This window comes from Pleurodeles waltl, chromosome 7 (assembly GCF_031143425.1).
Source record: "Pleurodeles waltl isolate 20211129_DDA chromosome 7, aPleWal1.hap1.20221129, whole genome shotgun sequence".
Lineage (NCBI taxonomy): Eukaryota > Metazoa > Chordata > Amphibia > Caudata > Salamandridae > Pleurodeles > Pleurodeles waltl.
The window spans coordinates 125,611,088-125,631,656 of record NC_090446.1 but is presented as its reverse complement, the minus strand read 5'-3'; the positions used below and the strand labels follow the sequence as shown (position 1 = coordinate 125,631,656).

General features: G+C 45.6%; 1 protein-coding gene and 1 long non-coding RNA gene across 5 annotated transcripts in view; one reads left to right on the top strand and one right to left on the bottom strand.

Moving 5' to 3' along the window:
• LOC138303822 (uncharacterized) overlaps positions 1-9,265 on the top strand; it is an 80,957-nt gene extending 71,692 nt beyond the window's left edge. Inside the window, exon 3 of the long non-coding RNA XR_011205453.1 lies at positions 9,162-9,265. This is a non-coding gene — a long non-coding RNA (uncharacterized lncRNA). The remainder of the gene's footprint in view (positions 1-9,161) is intronic.
• ARFRP1 (ARF related protein 1) overlaps positions 5,675-20,569 on the bottom strand; it is an 85,630-nt gene continuing 70,735 nt past the window's right edge. For 2 of the 4 annotated variants that reach the window (XM_069243274.1, XM_069243275.1), the window contains exons 7-8: positions 12,409-12,509; positions 5,675-8,981 (exon numbers count right to left, since the gene is read on the bottom strand). In XM_069243274.1, coding sequence (XP_069099375.1) covers positions 8,894-8,981; positions 12,409-12,509 — 189 coding nt within the window. In that variant the 3' untranslated portion in view covers positions 5,675-8,893. The remainder of the gene's footprint in view (positions 8,982-12,408; positions 12,510-20,569) is intronic. The other 2 variants (XM_069243272.1, XM_069243273.1) reach the window with 1 other exon arrangement.

Here is a 20,569-nt window from a genome sequence, read left to right as displayed (position 1 = left end):
TGAATGCAAATCTATAGAATTCACTCTAATTGTGCTATAACATAGAGATACAGCTCTTTTTTCGGGCGTACAACAGAACAATTCTTGTTTAAAAAAAAAAATATATATATATCTCCATATCTCCACACAATTGTGCATGGCACTAACCCTGAAGTCCCTACATTTAATATTGACTTAGGATTCCTCCAGCTCCAGACTGATGCAGTGTGGCACGCTTGAGGCATCTGAATCTACTTCATCCTCCAGGAAATCAGTGTGTATGTGCACAACAGTTTCAGCTGACGGTGGTGTGGAAGGAGCACGCTCCAGGTGTAAAAGAGATTCTTACATCCAATACAGACTACAAGGACATCAGCGTGAAGATACCGGACAGTTCCCACAGATGGTGGCTTGGCAAGAACATGCTCCAGACGTCAAAGACATTCTTACACTAAGTGTAGACTACAAGGACATACCAGGGTCAAGAATGATGTAGTGTGGCCAGCTTGGACAATGGAACCCTTATCTCATTCGCCAGTTAATGAGCATGCATGTGCATGACAGTGCCATCTGATGGTGGTCTGGCAAGAGCATGCTCCGGGCGCCAAAGTGATTTGTACATCCAATAAAGACTACAAGGCCATACCAGGGTCAAGAATGATACAGTGTGGTCAGCTTGGAACATCTGTTCCTTACCTCATCCCCCACGTCCCCCAGCGTGAAAATGCATGACAGTTTCCTCAGACGGGGGCTTGGCAAAAGCATGCATCATGTGTCAAAGATATTCTTACACCCAGTCTACACTTGAATGACATACCAGGTCAAGAATAATTTGGTGCGGCCAGCTTAGACTCTCTGACCTTACCTCATCACCAGCGTGCATGTGCAGGACAGTTCCCTTTGATGGTGGCTTGACAAGAACATACCATGGTCACGGAGGATGCAGTGTAGCCAGCTTGGACCATGGGGTGCTTACCTCATCATCCAGGTTATCAGTGTGTATGTGAATGACAGTTTCCTCAGGTGGTGGCTTGGCAAGAGCACAATTCATGTGTCAAAGATGTTCTTGCGCCCACTATAGACTTCAAGGACATACCAGGGTCAATAAAGATACAGTGCGGCCAGCTTGAACTATCTGATCTTTACCTCATCCTCCAGGTGAATCAGTGTGCATGTGCTTACCAGTTCCTTCATGTGTGCACAGAAACAATTCATCTGCTCCCCTTGCACATGCCCACCTCTAAGAAGAAGCATTCACCTGGGGTAGACTGCAGGATGGCAGTGGTCCTCAGCACCAGGCAAGGTCATCAGTGCAGTGACAGAGAAGGAACCTATTCACCAAAGCATTAGCCTCCTTGGTCGCAATTAAGTATTTGCTCACTGAGATCCAGACACTAAACAAGCATTTGCAAAGCAATGGGTCTCGCGTTTGCTCAAGTCAGAGCTGTTCACGTTGTAAATTCCTAACTGGGATTTGCTTGCCACTTAAATTGAAAATGAAAATGAAAAGTAAAACAGTTGACATAAGTGAGCGGATTCAGAGTGCCACAGCCGCCATGAGCATGAGTGCGAAGTAGAGACACAAAAGGAAAAAGAAGTTTGCTCGATATCAAACGTATCAGCAAACGTGCAATTGTCCATGTAACAGGGTCGGTGGCCAAGGCTGTAACAAAACCGTCCCAAGGAGGGACAAATGTAAAGCATTTACCAATGATAACAAAGGATTTTTGAAAGGCAAGTGTACAAACAAGAATGATAGTGATGGGCGTGTTGTAGGCCTAGTTAAAAGTCCACTGATAGATTACAACAGGTCAGAGCGCTTGCGCGCTTTAGTTAAAAAAAGATGGTGCTGCCCATTAAAGGCTGGACATAGGAGTAAGCCAAGCTGCTCATGAGGGCTGAGTTGGACATCTATGTGCCTGCATATATGTGGTAGGGGGGGCAAGGATCACTCCTGTGTCCTCTTACCAGCAGTGTTACCCAGCACAGCATGGAGGCAAGGAAAAGGGGAACACTGAGCTGCAGGTACACAGGGACCTTGTTACACAGGTATTCCGGTACAGTATGCCCATCTGAGGTCATTACGTCTTTCATGTGCCCCAGGACCACCTCCTACCATCGCAGGTGTATGCTTGTGGGTAGTTTTAGTCTCAGCTTAAAGTGGCTGTCTGGGTTTTTTAAAGGAGAAAAAAAAAAGTTCTCATCGCCCGTTTTGGCACTATAAACTACGGGAACCCTACAGCGTCCATGTGTTTGATGACGTCACTATGCGTTTTGACATCACCCCCCGGATGGCCCCATTAAAGGGCAACAGCTATTAACGTGACGTGACCCTACGAACATACCAAGCTGAGGAGAAAAGCAGGTTGGGGGGGGGGGGGGGGGGGGGTTGAACCAGTCATACTTCCGCCTTTGTCTTCTCAGCATTAGTCAGCTCTCATTTTCGAGCGAGCAAAGGCTGGTGGAGCAGACTTTTAGTAATACCTAAACTCAACTTTACCCAGGGTCAGGGAGCACGTACGACAATGAGCCGCCCCTTATTTATTTCTACTTTTGAGGTTTTGGCCATAAGGTCATACAATGCGGTGATGACCTTGTACCCTTGAAGTAAATGGAAAGAGCTGCGTATCTTTAAGGATTTATTTAGCTAAAAGGATATGTCGCCAGATTCTCCGTAGAACCGCACATGACTTGACGGGTAGGAATTCCTGCATTAAAACCCAGCTGTGTTGACTTTAATGAACTCGTTCTCCTCAGCGCTCTGGCCCATTTAGCGGAGCCTGGAGCTTGTAGGAAGCTTCCCAATCCAGCTGTTATCAGCGCCGGGGCAGCCGTATCTTCGGGAACATACCCCTCAACTCTTACTCATATGGGAGGATTAATACTGCGCATCCTACAGGTATCCATTCCTGTCACCCCCAGCTATGCACAGGAGCTAAATCCACAAAGAAATCTCACTTAGCCCAGGAAAAGTGCAAGAAGAGATGAAGGAAAGCAGCTTCTGCTCCAAGAGCTTCAAACTAAAGCTGTTAATTACACAGATTAGGGAATTTACAAGGGAGAGAGGGTGAGAGGTGGTATAGGGTTTACAGCACAACCCTTCCCGACAAACCATACTGTAATCCTGCCCTCAGATATGAATATCATCCAAAAAGAAGGGGCTCAAACCCTAATTTACTTCTGTTTATGTACATGTATGTGTTGTTTACGTGTCCGTGTGTGTGGCTGCGGGTTCTGAAAATAAGAGTTTGCAGAGTGCAAGTGTACCAACTTATTTCCCCACATCAGTGTGATTTCATTTGCTTTGCTGGAGTACGTTCATTATTATACCTCATTATTTTCTGTAGCAGGGCATCTATATGCGACTCAACCAACCAGTCCTGTTTCTTCTGGGAACAGGTCTTACTCCCTCCTTTCTGTCTCCTACCCTCTTAACAGGACATAATATAGGGCAGACAAATGCAGGAAGGGTAAAAGTGGTCCACAATCCTGACGAAGGCCCCTGACCTTTTGGGCGCTCGGAGAGGGTAGAAACATGTCAACACCATGATACAACACACCTACTAGAAGGGTCCTGATAGGTAGGACCTAGTCTTTGGTTTGAACTTTGTGCTTGGGAGGCAACAAATAAAGACCTTTTCTGCCTATCACTACACAATTTTATCAACCAGAACCGGCTGAAAGGTAAAACCTCTTAGCAAGAACATCAGCTGTGTAATCCATCATTAACTCTCCAACTGTGAAGAAAGACCACAGCCCATTCTGCAACATTTGATGCTGCTTATGGGATAACCACTATGTTGACGCATGCAACGTACTGTGGGTGAGGGGGTTGTTCCTTTTTATAGTAAACCCCAGATACAGGTACACAAATAGTACTCAATTATCGTTCTAAATCCCTTCTGTTCACGATAATATGAGCAACTGAGGGCGTCACAGCTGAATATTTAATCATCAAAGTTAACCAAATCAGGTAAATCCCATTAGCATGTAAAGATGGTTAAACTTCCTATGCTGATAACAAAACGCTTAAATCTTGTGATCATGTGTAACCCAGGACAACCTTTTGCCTCACAAGCAAACTTTATTTAGAACAATATTTCAAACTCCATGTGTTGAGTAAATCCGCTCCCAATCTGACTGCAGCATAAGGCAGGTCTGTTGCGCATGTTAGATTTGTTACATGCAGATTTTTGAAAAGGTATGTACACGCCTAACCAAGAAATTACTGAATCAACTTACACTGGTCCGAAATCGGGCAGCCAGCCTAGCCCCAGGCTTAAGTGAAAAGGGCGCTTGTAACGCCACCCTGAAGCCCATACAGTGGCTTTCACTGGCCCAAAAGCAACAATTAGGATGCTGTGGGTGATTCGCCAATGGGGTCCATTGCTCTAACTGCCTAATAGAACTGACACACCAGTGCAGTCCTTTTGGAAGCCTCAGGTCTACAGTTACCAGCAAATTCAAACCAACTAAATACAACACACATCTCTATGGGGTAGAACCTTGGGAATACTAAACCCAGAGCACAGAAAAATCAAAACCAAGCAAAATATATAATATAACTATTTCAGACCTGAGCAGCGTCTACAACACACTTGTTCTGAACTTGAATCTGTCAGGTCCAACCACTAATAACGTGGGGCTCATGTATGACAATACAGGTCTCAGCACTACTTCTCATCTCTTCCTCTATGCTCCATCCCCACGTGCCTGCTGCTAGCCTGAGGTCCGGAAACAGTACAAATACATATACCCACGTGCCTGCTGCTAGCCTGAGGGCTGGAAACAGTACAAATACATATACCCACGTGCCTGCTGGTAGCCTGAGTGAAGCCTGAGGGCTGGAAACAGTACAAATACATATACCCGCGTGCCTGCTGCTAGCCTGAGTGAAGCACGAGGGCTGGAAACAGTACAAATACATATACCCACGTGCCTCCTGCTAGCCTGAGTGAAGCCTGAGGGCTGGAAACAGTATAAAATACATATACCCACGTGCCTACTGCTAGCCTGAGTAAAGCACGAGGGCTGGAAACAGTACAAATACATATACCCACGTGCCTGCTGCTAGCCTGAGGGCTGGAAACAGTACAAATACATATACCCGCGTGCCTGCTGCTAGCCTGAGTGAAGCACGAGGGCTGGAAACAGTACAAATACATATACCCACGTGCCTCCTGCTAGCCTGAGTGAAGCCTGAGGGCTGGAAACAGTACAAATACATATACCCGCGTGCCTGCTGCTAGCCTGAGTGAAGCACGAGGGCTGGAAACAGTACAAATACATATACCCACGTGCCTCCTGCTAGCCTGAGTGAAGCCTGAGGGCTGGAAACAGTACAAATACATATACCCACGTGCCTGCTGCTAGCCTGAGTGAAGCCTGAGGGCTGGAAAGAGTACAAATACATATACCCACGTGCCTGCTGCTAGCCTGAGTGAAGCACGAGGGCTGGAAACAGTACAAATACATTAAAAAAAAAAACAGCAATCCGCATTATGCAGTTCTGCACTTTCCACGCCAAAGAAATCTCAGTTCTTCCACAGTGCTGCAGCGTAACAGGAAAACCCAGCTGAGTGACTCACAATGTGGGTTTGGTTACATAGAACTGCTCGGGAATCAAATACTTTTCCCTTCTGTGTCACCACCCTCCCTCCCCACGAAAGATCAACAAAAGAACGAAAACATCTGCCCACGTGTCTACTACAGTTTTATGTCAACATTGCAAAAAACACATCAGCAATTCTCTTTATTTTTCCAGTTTCTGATCACAAATTTCTGATCCTCAATATGTTGGCACCACCAGGGATTCAAAATGAAAAGGCAATGAATCGAAAGAGAACAAGAAGCAGCTTCCCCTACTGTAGGAAAGGGGTCAAAAGACCCTCAGGCCCTAACCACAACAAAGGTTGTCAACCCCCTGCCATGTACACAGATTACAGGAGAACGAACCACAACATTTCTCCCACCATAAGTTTTAACATTTCAACACAGCTAAGTCCAACACATTTTCGTAAAAGAACCCCAACATCCTTCAATCGAATTAGCAATAGCAACATAAGAAGATTAACTTAAACCCCACTACGCACCAACTACGACCTTTATCCTACAGGGAAATACACTCTCCACAGTTTGGCCGCTGACCCCAAGAGAATGAAATTAACTTGAACAATATGGAGCGGGAAAGAACAAAAAGAAGCCACTGAAAGTCTAAAGGGAATGAACGGTAAAACAGCAGCACGCAATGCCTCCTGGGAATAATTTGAGAATTCACAGATTCAATGAAAAGCAACACTTCCCTGTCCACAAGGCAGTGCTAGTAGCTGGCGAACAGACATCCTTATTTGCGGTATCTGCGGATGTCAGGTAGGAGGAAGATCTGTGCATTTTCTTTTTAACATGTGCCTCTGTTATCAAGCGATACCGGTTACACTGGTATCCATATGACAGACAAAGACACGTGCCAAAGACTTGCCTGCTCTTCTCTGTAAGAGGGAAAGGAATGTGTCCACATCAAAAACAGTGTTGCGGGACATAAGCCAACCAAAGGAAGGCACTTCTCCACTAAAGAGCTCGGAGGAGAAAGGGCAGAAAATGCAAGCGTCTCTACCTGTGGGTGCTGCAGCTATTATTTTCTAGCAGTATTAAAAACCCGTATGACAATACCAAGAGCTGCACTGGCCAGTCTATTAAATGAACCATAAAAGGAGCTTTAACAGTAGGTCAGCCAACAGGCTTGCCCTCGTGGGAAGGTCTACCAACTCAACACTTCTAGCAGATGCAAAGGTAGGTCCATCAGCACCTGTGGTTTATTGGGCACATATGAAAATACAGACCTTCAAGCAGCTCTGGAAGTAGGTATTTTAATTTAAGGTAATCTGTAGGTCTATCTACAACGAAGGAGCTCTATTGAAATAACAACCTGCCAACTGCAATCTCTGGTGCTGTAGCTCCAAGAACTCTAAATCCTTTCAGTAGGTTGGGATTTCAATTGGGAGCATTTGACTACCTTTGCTATACTACAGTGACCCTTCACAGGCAGGTGAACCAACTTTATCCTACGAGAAAATGCAAGGCGAATTCCTTCCTTGCCATCTTGTGAAGCTTCTGCTGTCTGGTATGTGAAAGAACACCAAATAAAAAGCAATCGAAGACCAGGCCATATCAAATCATTCAGAGTTAATCCCACGAAAATGTCTACCAACGCCATTGCCTGCTTGCCGATACAAGGATACAGCTTTCAATATATCACCAGAACCTGCCAACCGAAGATCCACCACTGAAGACTTCAGCTAAAAGGGGAGATACACATGCACAGCTATCAGACTACCGATGTAATGGATTATATATCAAGATCTCTGCTTGGACCCGCGGCTCAGAGGACATATCAATTAACTTCCTAAGCAATGTTGCAGTTCCATTTAATGCTTTGTTAGCTACAGCAGTGAACCCTTAACAGCCTGCATGAGGAAGGTATGTTAGCTCTACCCATTGGAGCGGTACTTCTATCATCAAGGCTAGACCTATAAAATGTATCCACAAATGCCCGCTATGGTAACCTCAATCTCCATAGACACATCTATTAACTAATTACTCAAATACCAAGTCCTCCGCCGCCTCGGTCCCCTCCACAAGCCAAAGCCGAGTATACTGAATCAAACTTTAAGAACACATCTATTAACTTAACACACAGTGCAAGGTCAATTAACTCCAGTGCCCAAGTAGATTTTGATTCCACTTCCTTATCTCTGCCGCTCCGCCAATCCTATTGAGTGCTAGATCTGCTCCCTGCACCTCTGCCGGCCAAACCCCACATATTCATCCTAGGTCCTGCAGCTCCATCCTTCAAGACTAACACTATTAACTAGACTCTCAAAGACCTGCTCTAGTGACTTCACATTCCAAAGCTAACTCTACCTGCTAGAAAAAAGTAAACAAACTAAACCCTCTCCAACCTTAATTCTATGAACTCCTGCTTCCTAACCTACTATTATTACTTCTACTTCCACCTCCCAAGGCTTACTCTACCTCTACAGCCTAATTACCTCAAAAAACTAGGTTCATTAACGACTACCTCCTACCAAAACGCCCTCTTCACGGGCTTAGCAGAATAAAACCTCAATCTAAGTCAGATCTTTAAATTTCATCAACTAAAACTAGATCTAGTAACTCTTTGTTCCAAGGTTGTGACTCTCACTTCGGACGCCATCGGCCTGGTCTATTTAGCCTTAACTGTCTACATACCACACTCACTGTAGCATGGGGCAACACCTAGACTTCCTACAAGGTTAAGTGCACTTACTCCATCCATCAAGGATAGATACAACATTATCATAGCTTCATCAGAAAGGACTGAGGTATGTTATGGCCAACCTAAAAAGTTGTAACACATGGGGAAGGACTCAAAGTCAGGAAAAATGCAGACAAGACTGATAAACAAGGCAGCAGCACCCAGGACAAGACCAGACATACCATCCCGCCGAGCTGAAGCACAAAGACACAAAAATCCTGAAAATATCCATGTTTAGGGGAGACTAGTAGGAGGTGAGAGATGGAGTGATTTCTTAAAACTACAATAATTTACTATAAAGCACTAGCTAGCAGTAACCATCAGCATCTGAAAGAAGAGTCCCAAAAACATTAAACATGGAATGGACATTGAGGAGATGAAAGGGTCAGAATTAGGAACCACTGTCCCCTCTCTAAAACAACAGAAACAACGGCCATTTCGAGTATTACTTAAAGTGTTTGTGTCAAACAGAAGCTCGAGCATCCCGGAGCACTCCAAGCGAGCCATGTCCTGTGCTATGAGGCAGGAGAGGTTGAGAAGGTCCCTCAGGAATGTGGGCCGTCACAAACAATTCTTCAAGGTGCTGCCATCTCCACAGTCCGTCTGAGGGGCAGCCATCACCTATGTGATATCCTTCTGTCGCGGGGGTCGATGAATATTCCTCACCACACATTTCACCATCCACTCGATGCCCTCGTTCAGTCCTTGGCTAAAAAGAGAACAAATAAAGCATGAAACAAAGAAAAACAAAACAGATACATCCAATGGTATATAGGGTGGCCTTTTTTTTTTTTTATTTACAGGTTTTTCCTGCATTTAGGTGGTTTGTCTCATTGTCTGAACTCAGCTGGTGTGGGACACTATTTATTCAGTTTTTTGCTGTTCACAGATGGCTGCCTGACCGGACACCTTGTGCTGCCTGCCGGGACACCTTAAGCGGCCTGGCGTGGTGTCTACATCTATTCCAGTGCTCCAGAGATGTGAAAGAGGTGCTTGTCTGTGACTGCGAGAAGGAAGGTGCAGCAAAGGAGGGGTCCTGCACAATGTTGCTTCAGGAATGTGATCACCCTTAGAGGTGCTAATCAGAAACGAAGACACTTGCAATTAATCAGACTGGAATATAGATATGAAAACTATGCTGAGTAAAAATAAAAATAAAACATAAAAATAAAATTGGGGGATGGGAGAGGGCGCTTCCATTAAGCTTTCTTCAAGGTATGGCCACATTATCAGATCAGAGGACAGAGGCATAGGAGAGTATGATCTTACCAAGGTCAAACAATTTTATAAATTGTACTTTTAAACCATGTAACATTTTGGTGAACAGACCATGAGAATGGGCACTACATACCTCCACTCCCCAGATGTACTATATTGTAAGCTTGTATTTTGATTTTAAACACTCCCAGTCTAGGGCACAAAATGGGAACAGAAGAGGGTGAGGTAAAAAGGTGAGTGTCCAACAGTTTCATATATTCTGAAGAAGTCAGAAGTAGATTTGGAGACCTTCTCCTTAGGCCACGGGACAATGTACTGGCACTACCTGTGGTGGATGCTGTTGTTTAGAATTAGTGTTTTTGGGTCTCAAGACTATTTCGTTCCATTTGGATGACGGAATTATTAATTTTGTGAACCGGTCTCCAGAAGGTGGTAAAGTGGTTGGAAAGCAAATGCAGTAGGACATAATAGTCAAACATTATAAGCTCAAAATCTAAAAAAGATCTAACCTCTAAAGGGGCCTGATTTATAGGAGTGGTTTAAGTCTCCAAAAATAACCTGTGTGCTTTAAAATTCCTCCACTTGTGTGTGAGCATCTTCTGATGTACCTGTGCGTGCACAGTGTCCTTGTGTGCAAGAGTCTCCATAAGGGCAAAGTGTCCTGTGAAGAGATAATAGAAAGTTGGCCACCCAAACCACCAGACGAACCCACTCCTATCCACAAGGAAAATTACTCCAGAAAAGGAAGTACACTTACACATTCAAGCACTGACACCACACAACTTCCACTCAGCCACTGCACCAAAAACCGGTAAATGTATGAGCAATTCTAAAAGTGGAAGTGCATGGTTCCTAGATTTACTCCTACCACAGCACTCACACAAAAACAAGCACTGGCAAAACCAACAAGTCTTGCCGTTGGCTTTGCCAGTGCCTTTTGGTGATGCTGTAGAGCATTAGCAAAACGCAGTTTCTTTACCAAAAAGAAAAAAAGGCAAGATGGCGTGGCTGTCAGTGACAGGCGCGTGCATGCATGGTGAAGTATGCATGCATGCATCACCACATATTCAAATGTCCATGAAATTATATGGGAACCATTTTTTTTTAGCTGATGTAAGATGGATCTGTAAATTTAAAAAACACTTTTTATTTTTTAAAGCAAAAGGTGCCTGCGGCAATTTTCTGCTTGGCCCTCCCAAGAGGAGAAAAAAACAATTATAGATCACCAAATAAAAGTGTTTTTATTGTGGTGCAACAAAAGAGCAGGTGAGAGGGTAAAGTAAAAATAAAGGAGGCAGGCGAGGAAAAGCAGCACACAAGAAACGGAGCAACACAGAGGGTATGGTGAGAAGCTCATGAGCAAGAGAAAAACACGGGAACAAGTGGAGAAGCACACAGAGAAGCGAGCTACACGTAGCGCTTGTAGGGTCACCAGAACCCCAAGGACAGTCCCAGCGACCCAAGACATGTCAATACACTAAAAACATGTCCTGTTTTACAGAGAGCTTGGTGCTTCGGTCCTCTTAAATAACGTTATGCCGTGTAATGAGGCGACTCTGCCCCAGCAGGGGTAACTTCAGACTGTTCTGATTCACAACAGAGGGTCCGTGGGACTTTGAGGGTACACAACATTTTAACCAATGTGAATGCTCACAGTTCCACCGCGCCTATCCGGCACGATCACACTACAGGCGTGATTTAACTCTGCAGATGACCTAAGCCGACTCGTTAATGTAGCATGCAGTACTTAAGAGTAGTGAGGACTAGGGAGAGGGCCCTCAGCCAAACCCAGGTCTTTCTCTGTGCTTCATCACAGCACTGGTGATACAAGAGCGAAAGGGAGGGGTGGTAATTTATCACATAAAACATATATGCTTTAGCCTCATAGACCTAAACATGCCTTGCACGAGCCTAATAAATATATATTGATACGGAAAAAGGGTCCCTGAATGTGTTTTGTTTTAATTATCATTTCTGATATTTGTTCATCTCATCACCACTGAAGCCCCCTAGAACATTAATTTATACAGCTCGGTTTTATCATTTGATCTCTGGCTTTTGCGGCTTTGTCCTTAATTAATGTAAATGAAAGACTGAATGTTCCGGCATTCACAGCAAACCTGACAATAGCTACTCCTGTGACACAGAACACCCTGGAGTATCCTTTCTCTCTTCCATGAGCCCGACAAAACTTTGTGTAAAGGAACAAAATGCACAGCTCACGATTATTGTCCGTGTAGTCCTATAGCAGTGAATGCTGTCACTAAAGTCAGCTGTGTCAGTAAGTGACAATACATAACCCTGTCACTAAGTCTGGGGCCTGTCCCGTTTTTAGCTTTTAAAAATCTTGTCACCCTAAGCACAGGGAGAGGCAGAGCAGCACACGGGCGAGAGAAAGTAGCATGGAGCATGTGGGGTGGAGGAGCACATGAGGAGACAGCTGGAAACACATGAACGCTCTTGAAGTGCTTAAGAAAAAATGGTCCTTAAAAGTGAGGAGCGGAAGGGTAGAAGCTAGTCAAACAGAGAGATTGTAAAGAGGATATGCTCCAGGAAAGGACAAACACAGGATGGCCAACTGGGATAAGGAAAGCCACTGAATAAGAAGAAAGAAAATGACAGTGACAATAAAGCACAGACAGAGAGGGCTGGTTGGAAGCCTCCATAGGTTATCGATAAGTCCACAATGGGTCATTCGGGAAGAGACACACAAATCAATCTACTTATGCCTACGGCTACCTTAAACCTTTCTGAGGTTTACACAAATCCCCGACTCGCTTTTAGAAATCCAGGATGGCGTGACGGTGAGCTACTGCTGGAAATCTGGGAATGAGGCAGAAACACTCATCACGCAGTCACTGAGGTGGGGAATCTCTGGGAAATGGCGGGGGCTGGCGGAGTCAGGGGTCGGTGCCTACCCGGTGAGGGCGGAGCAGGCCTGCGTCAGGCAGTCTCGTTTGCCGATCTTGTTGATACAATCGCTGAACGCCGTCTTGATGTCAGGAATAGAGAGGCAGCCCTGCGGGGAAGAGGAGTGCACGGTAAGCGCAGAGCCTGTAACAACACACCTCGAGGGAGCGCTAGTGAAACTGCCGCACACACGTACAATTCATCCAACGATAAACAGGTTTCAATGTTCCCGCGATGCGTGTGAGGCTTGGTCTGGGCTTGAGAGGGAACTCCCGCCGCCCCCTGGGCCTCGCGCTGCAGCGCAGATAAGTCAAATTAATATTACTACAAAACAATATAGACATACAAACACAATACTATGACCTAACGTCCACCCTATGCGAGCAGTGACCGGACCACATGACTGCTGTCTCCCTAGGATCAGAGCACATATAATATACAAGTGACAGCACGTCGTCGTCAGTGGGCGCTATCGTGGTACACTGAAGGTAGAGCGACAGCACGTGGGCTCACTTATGCAGTTACAATAAGGAGACCTTGCGGATATGCAAACTAACAGACTGGTGTGCTCATGCGGCTTTAGCGTTAATGGCGCCCTGTGCGGCAGTCTATATTTTTGCCCTCTCCCCGATGACCACCTCCTCGGATTCACTGACTGCCACCCAGCAAATGTGCCCCTCATCTCTCCATAGCCCCCCTATCACATACATTCATTTGTTTTTCAGCTATCCACATAAAATTTAGTTATGTTCTTTGCAGCATGCATATTAACCCTCTATGCTACTTTATGACAATCAAATCTGCCACTATACAAAACTCCCATATATCTGCCTCGTAGGAACATTAATCACAAGAGGAGTATGGACATTTTAATAGTTTCCTGAAGGCAGGAGCACAGCAACTTTCCAGCAGGTGCTTTTAAATTTCAAGTTTCATAAGTCATTGTTAAGCACAGCGCTCCCGAGGTCAGTGCCCTCCCCAACCAGGCCAGCACCCGGTGTTGCCCCGCCGCCCTAAAGCCGGCCCTGTGCTCACACTTGTTGTGTATTGAAAGACCCAAGGACCTAGGCATTGTACTACTATGACATGAGAAAAGAAAGCCATGGGCTCCGAGTGTTACCCTAGTGCACTGAAGCTTGTAAGAGAAAATGCCCGATTCTGAACTCACTCCTGTAGTGAATTAGAAGCAGAAAGAACAAGCATTTGCAATGCAATAGGTCTCACATTTACTTGAGTTGGAGCTATGGGCATTGTAAATGCATAACTGGACTTTTTTTGCCACATTAATTGGTCAACCATGAAGGATATTTTAGTCTTTTCTGCCACATATATCCACCAGCCCTGCTATAACTAAAAGGCTAGTTGGCCTTCTGGAATATTTTTTTACACAAGACCCCATAAAACCCAAAATACTTCCAGGTGCAAAGAACAAGTTACTTACCTTCGGTAACGCTTTTTCTGGTGGATACACTGAGTACCTGTGGATTCCTCACCTTATGAATTTGATCCCTGCGCCAGCATCCGACGGAAAGTCTTCTTCCTAGCTGTCTACGTCGACGAGGACGTCATAATGGCACGGCTCCACGTGACTCCGTCTGACGTCAGCGTGCCAATAAGAGGTCCCGTCGGCGTACTAACGTCAGTTTCACCTCACTTTTTTTGTGCCTCCAAAGCAAATAGGAGTAAACCGACCATGAAAACTTATAAATAATATAGAAAGATATACACACACAAAAACCTTGATCATTTAAATAATCCATTCTTATTGAAAGCTGGGATACATAAATATACAAAATAAATAGAGAAATATCACTATATACATATATATATATATATATATATATATATACACACACTTTCATTTATATAAATATAAAGCTAAATACTGCAAGATAAGAGTGTAACCAGGTAGGCAACGGGGAGGCGGGAGGGACAGTGAGGAATCCACAGGTAGTCAGTGTATCCACCAGAAAAAGCGTTACCGAAGGTAAGTAACTTGTTCTTCTGATGGATACAACTACCTGTGGATTCCTCACCTTATGAATAGAGTCCCAAGCAGTACCGCACTCTGTGGTGGGTGCCCACCTGATTACACTAAGAAATCTTGCGCCCGGGACATCTTGTTTGGGGTCAAGGGCAACAAGATTTTATGTTTACTTTGTCCTTGGGACAAGCAGACCCAACCCTCTGCAGCACAAACCCTATGGCTGCCTGTTTACAGAGAGTGGAACTCTCTGCAGTTGAGGTAATGTGTTTCCAAGAGATAATGCTGTTCGAACTTGTATTTATGGTTCATTATTTGAAAACCTTCATTATTAGGGTGAGTGCTGTAAATAAATGTTTTAATGTCACACTTCACTACTGACGTTGGTTCCAGTACAAAAAAAAAAAACGTGTATACACATGTTTGAAAAGTTTAGGCTATGAGGCTAAGTATAATGCTCCCAGAATGCTCTCTGATTATATGCAAATGAAGTGTCATTTAGTAAAATGTTTTGATGCATGCTAGTATTTCCCAAAAATATTTCTAATGGAAAATCAGTGTAACCATTTTCAACACGATTATGGGAAGCATGAAAATAAACAAACACTGACAAAGCCAACTGATCTGACATATTTTTTATAAGTCTTTTAGTTTCATCAATGCGTGTCTTGTTTTGACATGGCTTTTGTAACACTTTATTGTTGTGGGAGCTACCAGGTCCTCAACATTGTAACAAACACTGGCAAAAAAAAAAAAAAAAACGTTTTTGAACTCTAAAAGCACATGTTGCCACCAGTGGCATAACAAAGGCCCCGCAGCCGCCCTCCAGGGGGCCCCTTCAGCACAGCACCTGCCCTGAGTGAGTCTGGAGAGGGGGCTCCTCCATGTTCTTTGCAAAGGGGCACCCTCCAGTTTCATTACGTCACTGATTGCCACTGTAGTTCCTGACACTGAACAAAACTACTTTGTGTGCCAATATGCTCCTTGTGGAAGAGAAGAATGCGATCACTCACAGTAAAGCCAGCCGAAAGAGAGAGAAATAGAAGTTTAATAAAAACAAAATGTCTTTGTTAACACCAGACCTAATTAGGGACCATGACCCACATGTAGGTAGCTTTTTGCATGTCGCAAACAGCGACTTTCGCTGTTTGCGACGTGCAAAAAGCACATTGCGATGCACAAACCCAGTTTTGCGATTCGGTAACCTGGTTACCGAATCGCAAAACGGGTTTGTGACTCGCAATTAGGAAGGGGTGTTCCCTTCCTAATTGCGACTCGCAGTGCAATGTAGGATTGTTTTGCGAATGCGGGCGCAAACCAATCTCACTTTGCACCCATTTCAAATGGGTGCTAACACTTTCACAAAAGGGAAGGGGTCCCTCTGGGACCCCTTCCCCATTGTGAATGTCACTGTAAACATTTTTTCAGAGCAGGCAGTGGTCCTGCGGACCACTGCCTGCTCTGAAAAAATGAAACGAAAACGTTTCATTTTTCGTTTTTGTAATGCATCTCGTTTTCATTTAAGGAAAACGGGCTGCATTACAAAAAAAAAAAAAACTGCTTTATTGAAAAGCAGTCACAGACATGGTGGTCTGCTGTCTCCAGCAGGCCACCATCCCTGTGAGGCCGCCATTCGCAAGGGGGTCGCAAATTGCGACCCACCTTATGATTATTCATGAGGTGAGCATTTGCGAAGCCCTTGCGAATCACAGATGGTGTCAGGGACACCATCCTACATTCGGATTTGCGACTCGCAATTTGCGGGTCACAAATCTGAACCTACCTACATGTGGCCCCAAATTCTTAAAGAAAGTCACAAAAGTGCACCCATGGTATATCTCGTACCCCTATAAAATATTTGTGAACTGTATTTTAGCATGGGTAAATACGCATGTGTAGATTTGCTCATGTGAAAATCTATTGAGCATTTGCAAGTTCATTTTCCCTCCAGCCACTTTCTTCCCAACCCTGGAAGAAGTTCTAATTCTGCCATTGTCAGGAGTAAATGTCCAACCTTTCTTATTATGGGAAAATATTAGAGAGAAGCTGGTGAAAATCTTTAAAACATGCAGGTTAGTAGGTTTGCAGACTCAAAGGCATTCCAGCCCTGGAACTATTGCTTACTGCTTCCTCCAGCCCCAGTATGCAGATCTGCAGAAAGGTGGAAAAATAAGGAAATTGCTACAGTAGGGATTGAAACTGCTAGTATTCAAGCCCTACTATGGTAGTAGCCCTGGCATAATCAGAGAGGCTATTATCAGAGCTCTTACATAATGAGATTGCTGCTATAATTTGGCGCCACACTACATGGCACCAAAGGGACAAGTAGATCTTTTTACAGGACAAGTAGATTTGAGAAGCAACCTGTCCCATGGACAAGTAGATATTTTAATAAATTCCACACCCCTGAGGAGGGGCCTTTTTTGCCAAAGAGTAACAGATCGTGATACACAAGATGACCCACCTGGAGAGTGTCCTTTTCTGTACAGCTCTGCCTTTCTGTTGACCAGCATACCCAACAAATAGTTGCTCATCCAAACGAAAGTCTTTAGTTCTTTCGAGATAAAAACTCAGGGCCCTCCTAGGATCCAACCTATGGAGTCTCTCTTCTTCTTTAGATGGGTGGGGAGGAGGGTAAAAAGCAGGAAGAGTGATATTCTGCCCTAAATGAAAAGGGGTGACAACTTTCGGCAGAAAAGCAGCCCTGGTTTTTAGAACCACTTTATCAGGGAAAAACACAGTGAAAGGAGGCTTAACGGAGAGCGCCTGAAGCTCACCAATCCTTCTAGCAGAAGTAATCGCAATCAAGAAAACAGTCTTGAAGGCTAAATATCTCAATGAACATGAATGCATGGGCTCGAAAGGCGAACCCATTAAAAATGTTAAAACAAGATTTAAGTCCCACTGAGGCATGTGAAAAGGAGTAGGAGGAAATCTATTCACCAAATCCTTAAGGAACCTATGTACAATGGGAGACTTGAATAAAGATGGCTGATCCGGAAGGCAAAGAAACGCCGATAGAGCTGCCAAATAACCCTTAACTGTAGCTATAGCACAGCCTTTCTTCGCCAAACTGAGAACAAACAAAAGTACATCTGAAAGATGGGCCTTTAAAGGATCTTTTTGGTTCTCTCCACACCACAACACGAATTTTGCCCACCTTCCGGCATAAATAGACTTAGTGGAGTGTCGCCTGGACGATAGTATAACATCCACTACATCCGGTGGGAGAGAAAAATAACTCAGATTGCCCCGTTCAATCTCCAGGCATGAAGGTGCAGGCTCTGGAGGTGGGGGTGTAGAACCTGCCCCTGCGATTGAGAGAGGAGATCTGCCCTGAGCGGGAGACGGAGCGGAGGGCACAGAGAGTTGAAGTAGGTCTGCATACCATACCCTTCTCGGCCAGTCCGGAGCCACCAATATGATTTGTGCCCGGTCTTGACGAACCTTCCTCAAAACCCGAGGAATCAAGGGTATGGGGGGAAACGCGTAAAGGAACTGGCCGTTCCAGGACATCTGAAACGCATCCCCCAACGCTCCTTGCATCGGATACTGGAGGCTGCCGAATAACGGGCAATGCGCGTTCTCCCGAGTGGCAAATAAATCCACCTGAGGAGTACCCCACATTTCGAAGATGTGGAGGACTACATCCGGATGGAGACGCCACTCATGATCTAATGAGAAGTGACGACTGAGAACGTCCGCACGTACATTCAACACTCCGGCCAAATGATTTGCTATCAAGCAAATCTGATGGTCCTGAGCCCAGGACCAGAGTCGTAGGGCTTCTCGGCAAAGAAGATACGACCCCACTCCTCCTTGCTTGTTTATATACCACATCGCGGCAGTGTTGTCCGTCAGGATCTGAACTGACTGACCGCGAAGGGAAGGGAGGAAAGCCTTGAGCGCCAAACGTACAGCCCGCAATTCCAACAGATTGATATGCAACATCTGTTCCACTGGAGACCAACGACCCTTGATCTCCAGGTCCCCCAGATGAGATCCCCACCCTAGAGTGGAAGCATCCGATATCACTGTGGCCACCGGAGGTGGTAGTGAAAACGGTTTCCCTTGGGAAAGGTTGCCGTCCACTGACCACCAATGAAGATCCGCTACAGCGTCCCTGGAGATCTTTATTGAATCCCTGAGATCCCCTTTGTGCTGGAACCACTGTCTGCGGAGACACCACTGAAGAGCCCTCATATGCCAGCGAGCATGAGTGACCAACAGAATGCAAGAAGCAAACAGACCTAGCAGGCTTAAGACTTTGAGGACTGGAACTGCTGCTCCTCTTTGAAACAAAGGAATCAGTGCCTGAATGTCCCGCACCCGCTGAGGCAGGGGGTAGGCCCGAAACCTTGTCGTGTCCAATACTGCCCCTATGAACAGGAGGCGTTGAGAGGGCTCCAGGTGAGATTTGGGTACATTCACTGAAAAACCCAGATCGAACAACAACTGCGTTGTCATTCGCAGATGAGACAACACAATCTCTGGAGACTTGGCTTTGATCAACCAATCGTCCAGGTAGGGAAAAACCGCTACCTCCCTCTTTCTGAGATGTGCTGCAACAACTGCCATCACCTTTGTGAAGACCGGGGGTGCTGAAGTAAGACCAAACGGGAGGACCGCGAACTGGTAATGCTGAGATCCGACCACAAAACGGAGATACTTCCTGTGCGACTTGACTATGGGAACATGAAAGTACGCGTCCTGCAAATCGACCGACACCATCCAGTCTCCTTCGTTCAACGCCAATAGCACCTGCGCTAGGGTCAGCATTTTGAATTTTTCCTGTTTGAGGAACAAATTCAAAATCCTCAAGTCTAGGATCGGCCTTAGACGACCGTCCACCTTGGGAATCAGGAAATACCTTGAATAACACCCCTGACCCCTTTCCTGCAACGGTACCAACTCTATAGCGCCCTTTGCCAACATGACTACAACCTCCTGTTGCAACAACAGAAGATGTTCTTCTGAACAAAAGGAGGGACGGGGAGGGAAGGGAGGAGGAAACTCCTGAAAGGGGAGAGCATAGCCCTTTTCCACAATTCCTAGCACCCACAAGTCTGTTGTAATTGACCTCCATTGCTGCAGAAAAAGACTCAATCTTCCTCCTACAGGAGAAGTGTGACTGATAAAGTGGGGAAAACTAGGGCTGCTTCTGCTGCTGTCCACCCGAGGAGGATGAAGAAGAAAGCTGCTGGGCTGGACCTCTAGCCCTGCCCCTACCTCGCCCCCTGAAGGCACGATAGGGCGGGTTGGCAGGTTGTTGGGTAAACGATTGAGACCTACGAAAGGCAGAGCCTCTAGCAAACCCTCAAAACCTACGAAAAGGCCTGTACATAGTAGCTGAAGGGGTCTGCAAACCCAGGGACTTAGCTGTAGCCCGACAGTCCTTAAACCGTTCAAGGGCAGAATCTGCCTTGTCCCCAAACAGCTTTTCCCCATCAAATGGAAGGTCCATTAACGTGGACTCTACATCCGACGAGAAACCCGAAGACCTTAGCCAGGCATGCCTTCTCGTAGCCACCGATGTTCCCATGGCCCTGGCTAAAGAATCCGTAGTATCCAGGCCAGATTGAATAATCTGCTGTGCTGCAGCTTGCGCGTCCAAGAAAAGGGCCCCAAAAGATTTCCGCACTTCCTGTGGCAGATCTTTTGCCATCTCCTTCGCAGAGTCCATCAGGGCATGAATGTATCTGCCTAGCACACAAGTGGAATTGGTAGCTTTCAGGACCATGCTACAAGAGGAGAAAATTTTCTTCGAGGATTGCTCCATCCTCTTGGATTCTCTGTCTGTCAGAACACCAGGGAATGTACCAGGGGCAGATTTCGCAGAACATGATGCCTGAACCACCAAACTCTCCGGAGTCGGGTGATGAGATAGGAATGATGGATCTCCTGGGGCACTCCTATGCCTTCTCGCCACTGCCCTGTTCACCGCAGGAGACGTCACCGGCTTTCTCCACAGGTCCATAATAGGCTCAGTCAACGCCTCATTAAAAGGCAACAAGGGGTCAGCACTGGAGGAAGAAGGATGAAGAACCTCCGTGAGCAAATTAGTCTTGACTCCTGCCGAGGACAAAGGCAAATCTAGATAGTCAGCCGCTTTCCTCACCACAGCATGGAAAGAGGAGGCCTCCTCAGTAAACTCCCCCGGAGAAGCAATGTCCCACTCCGGGGAA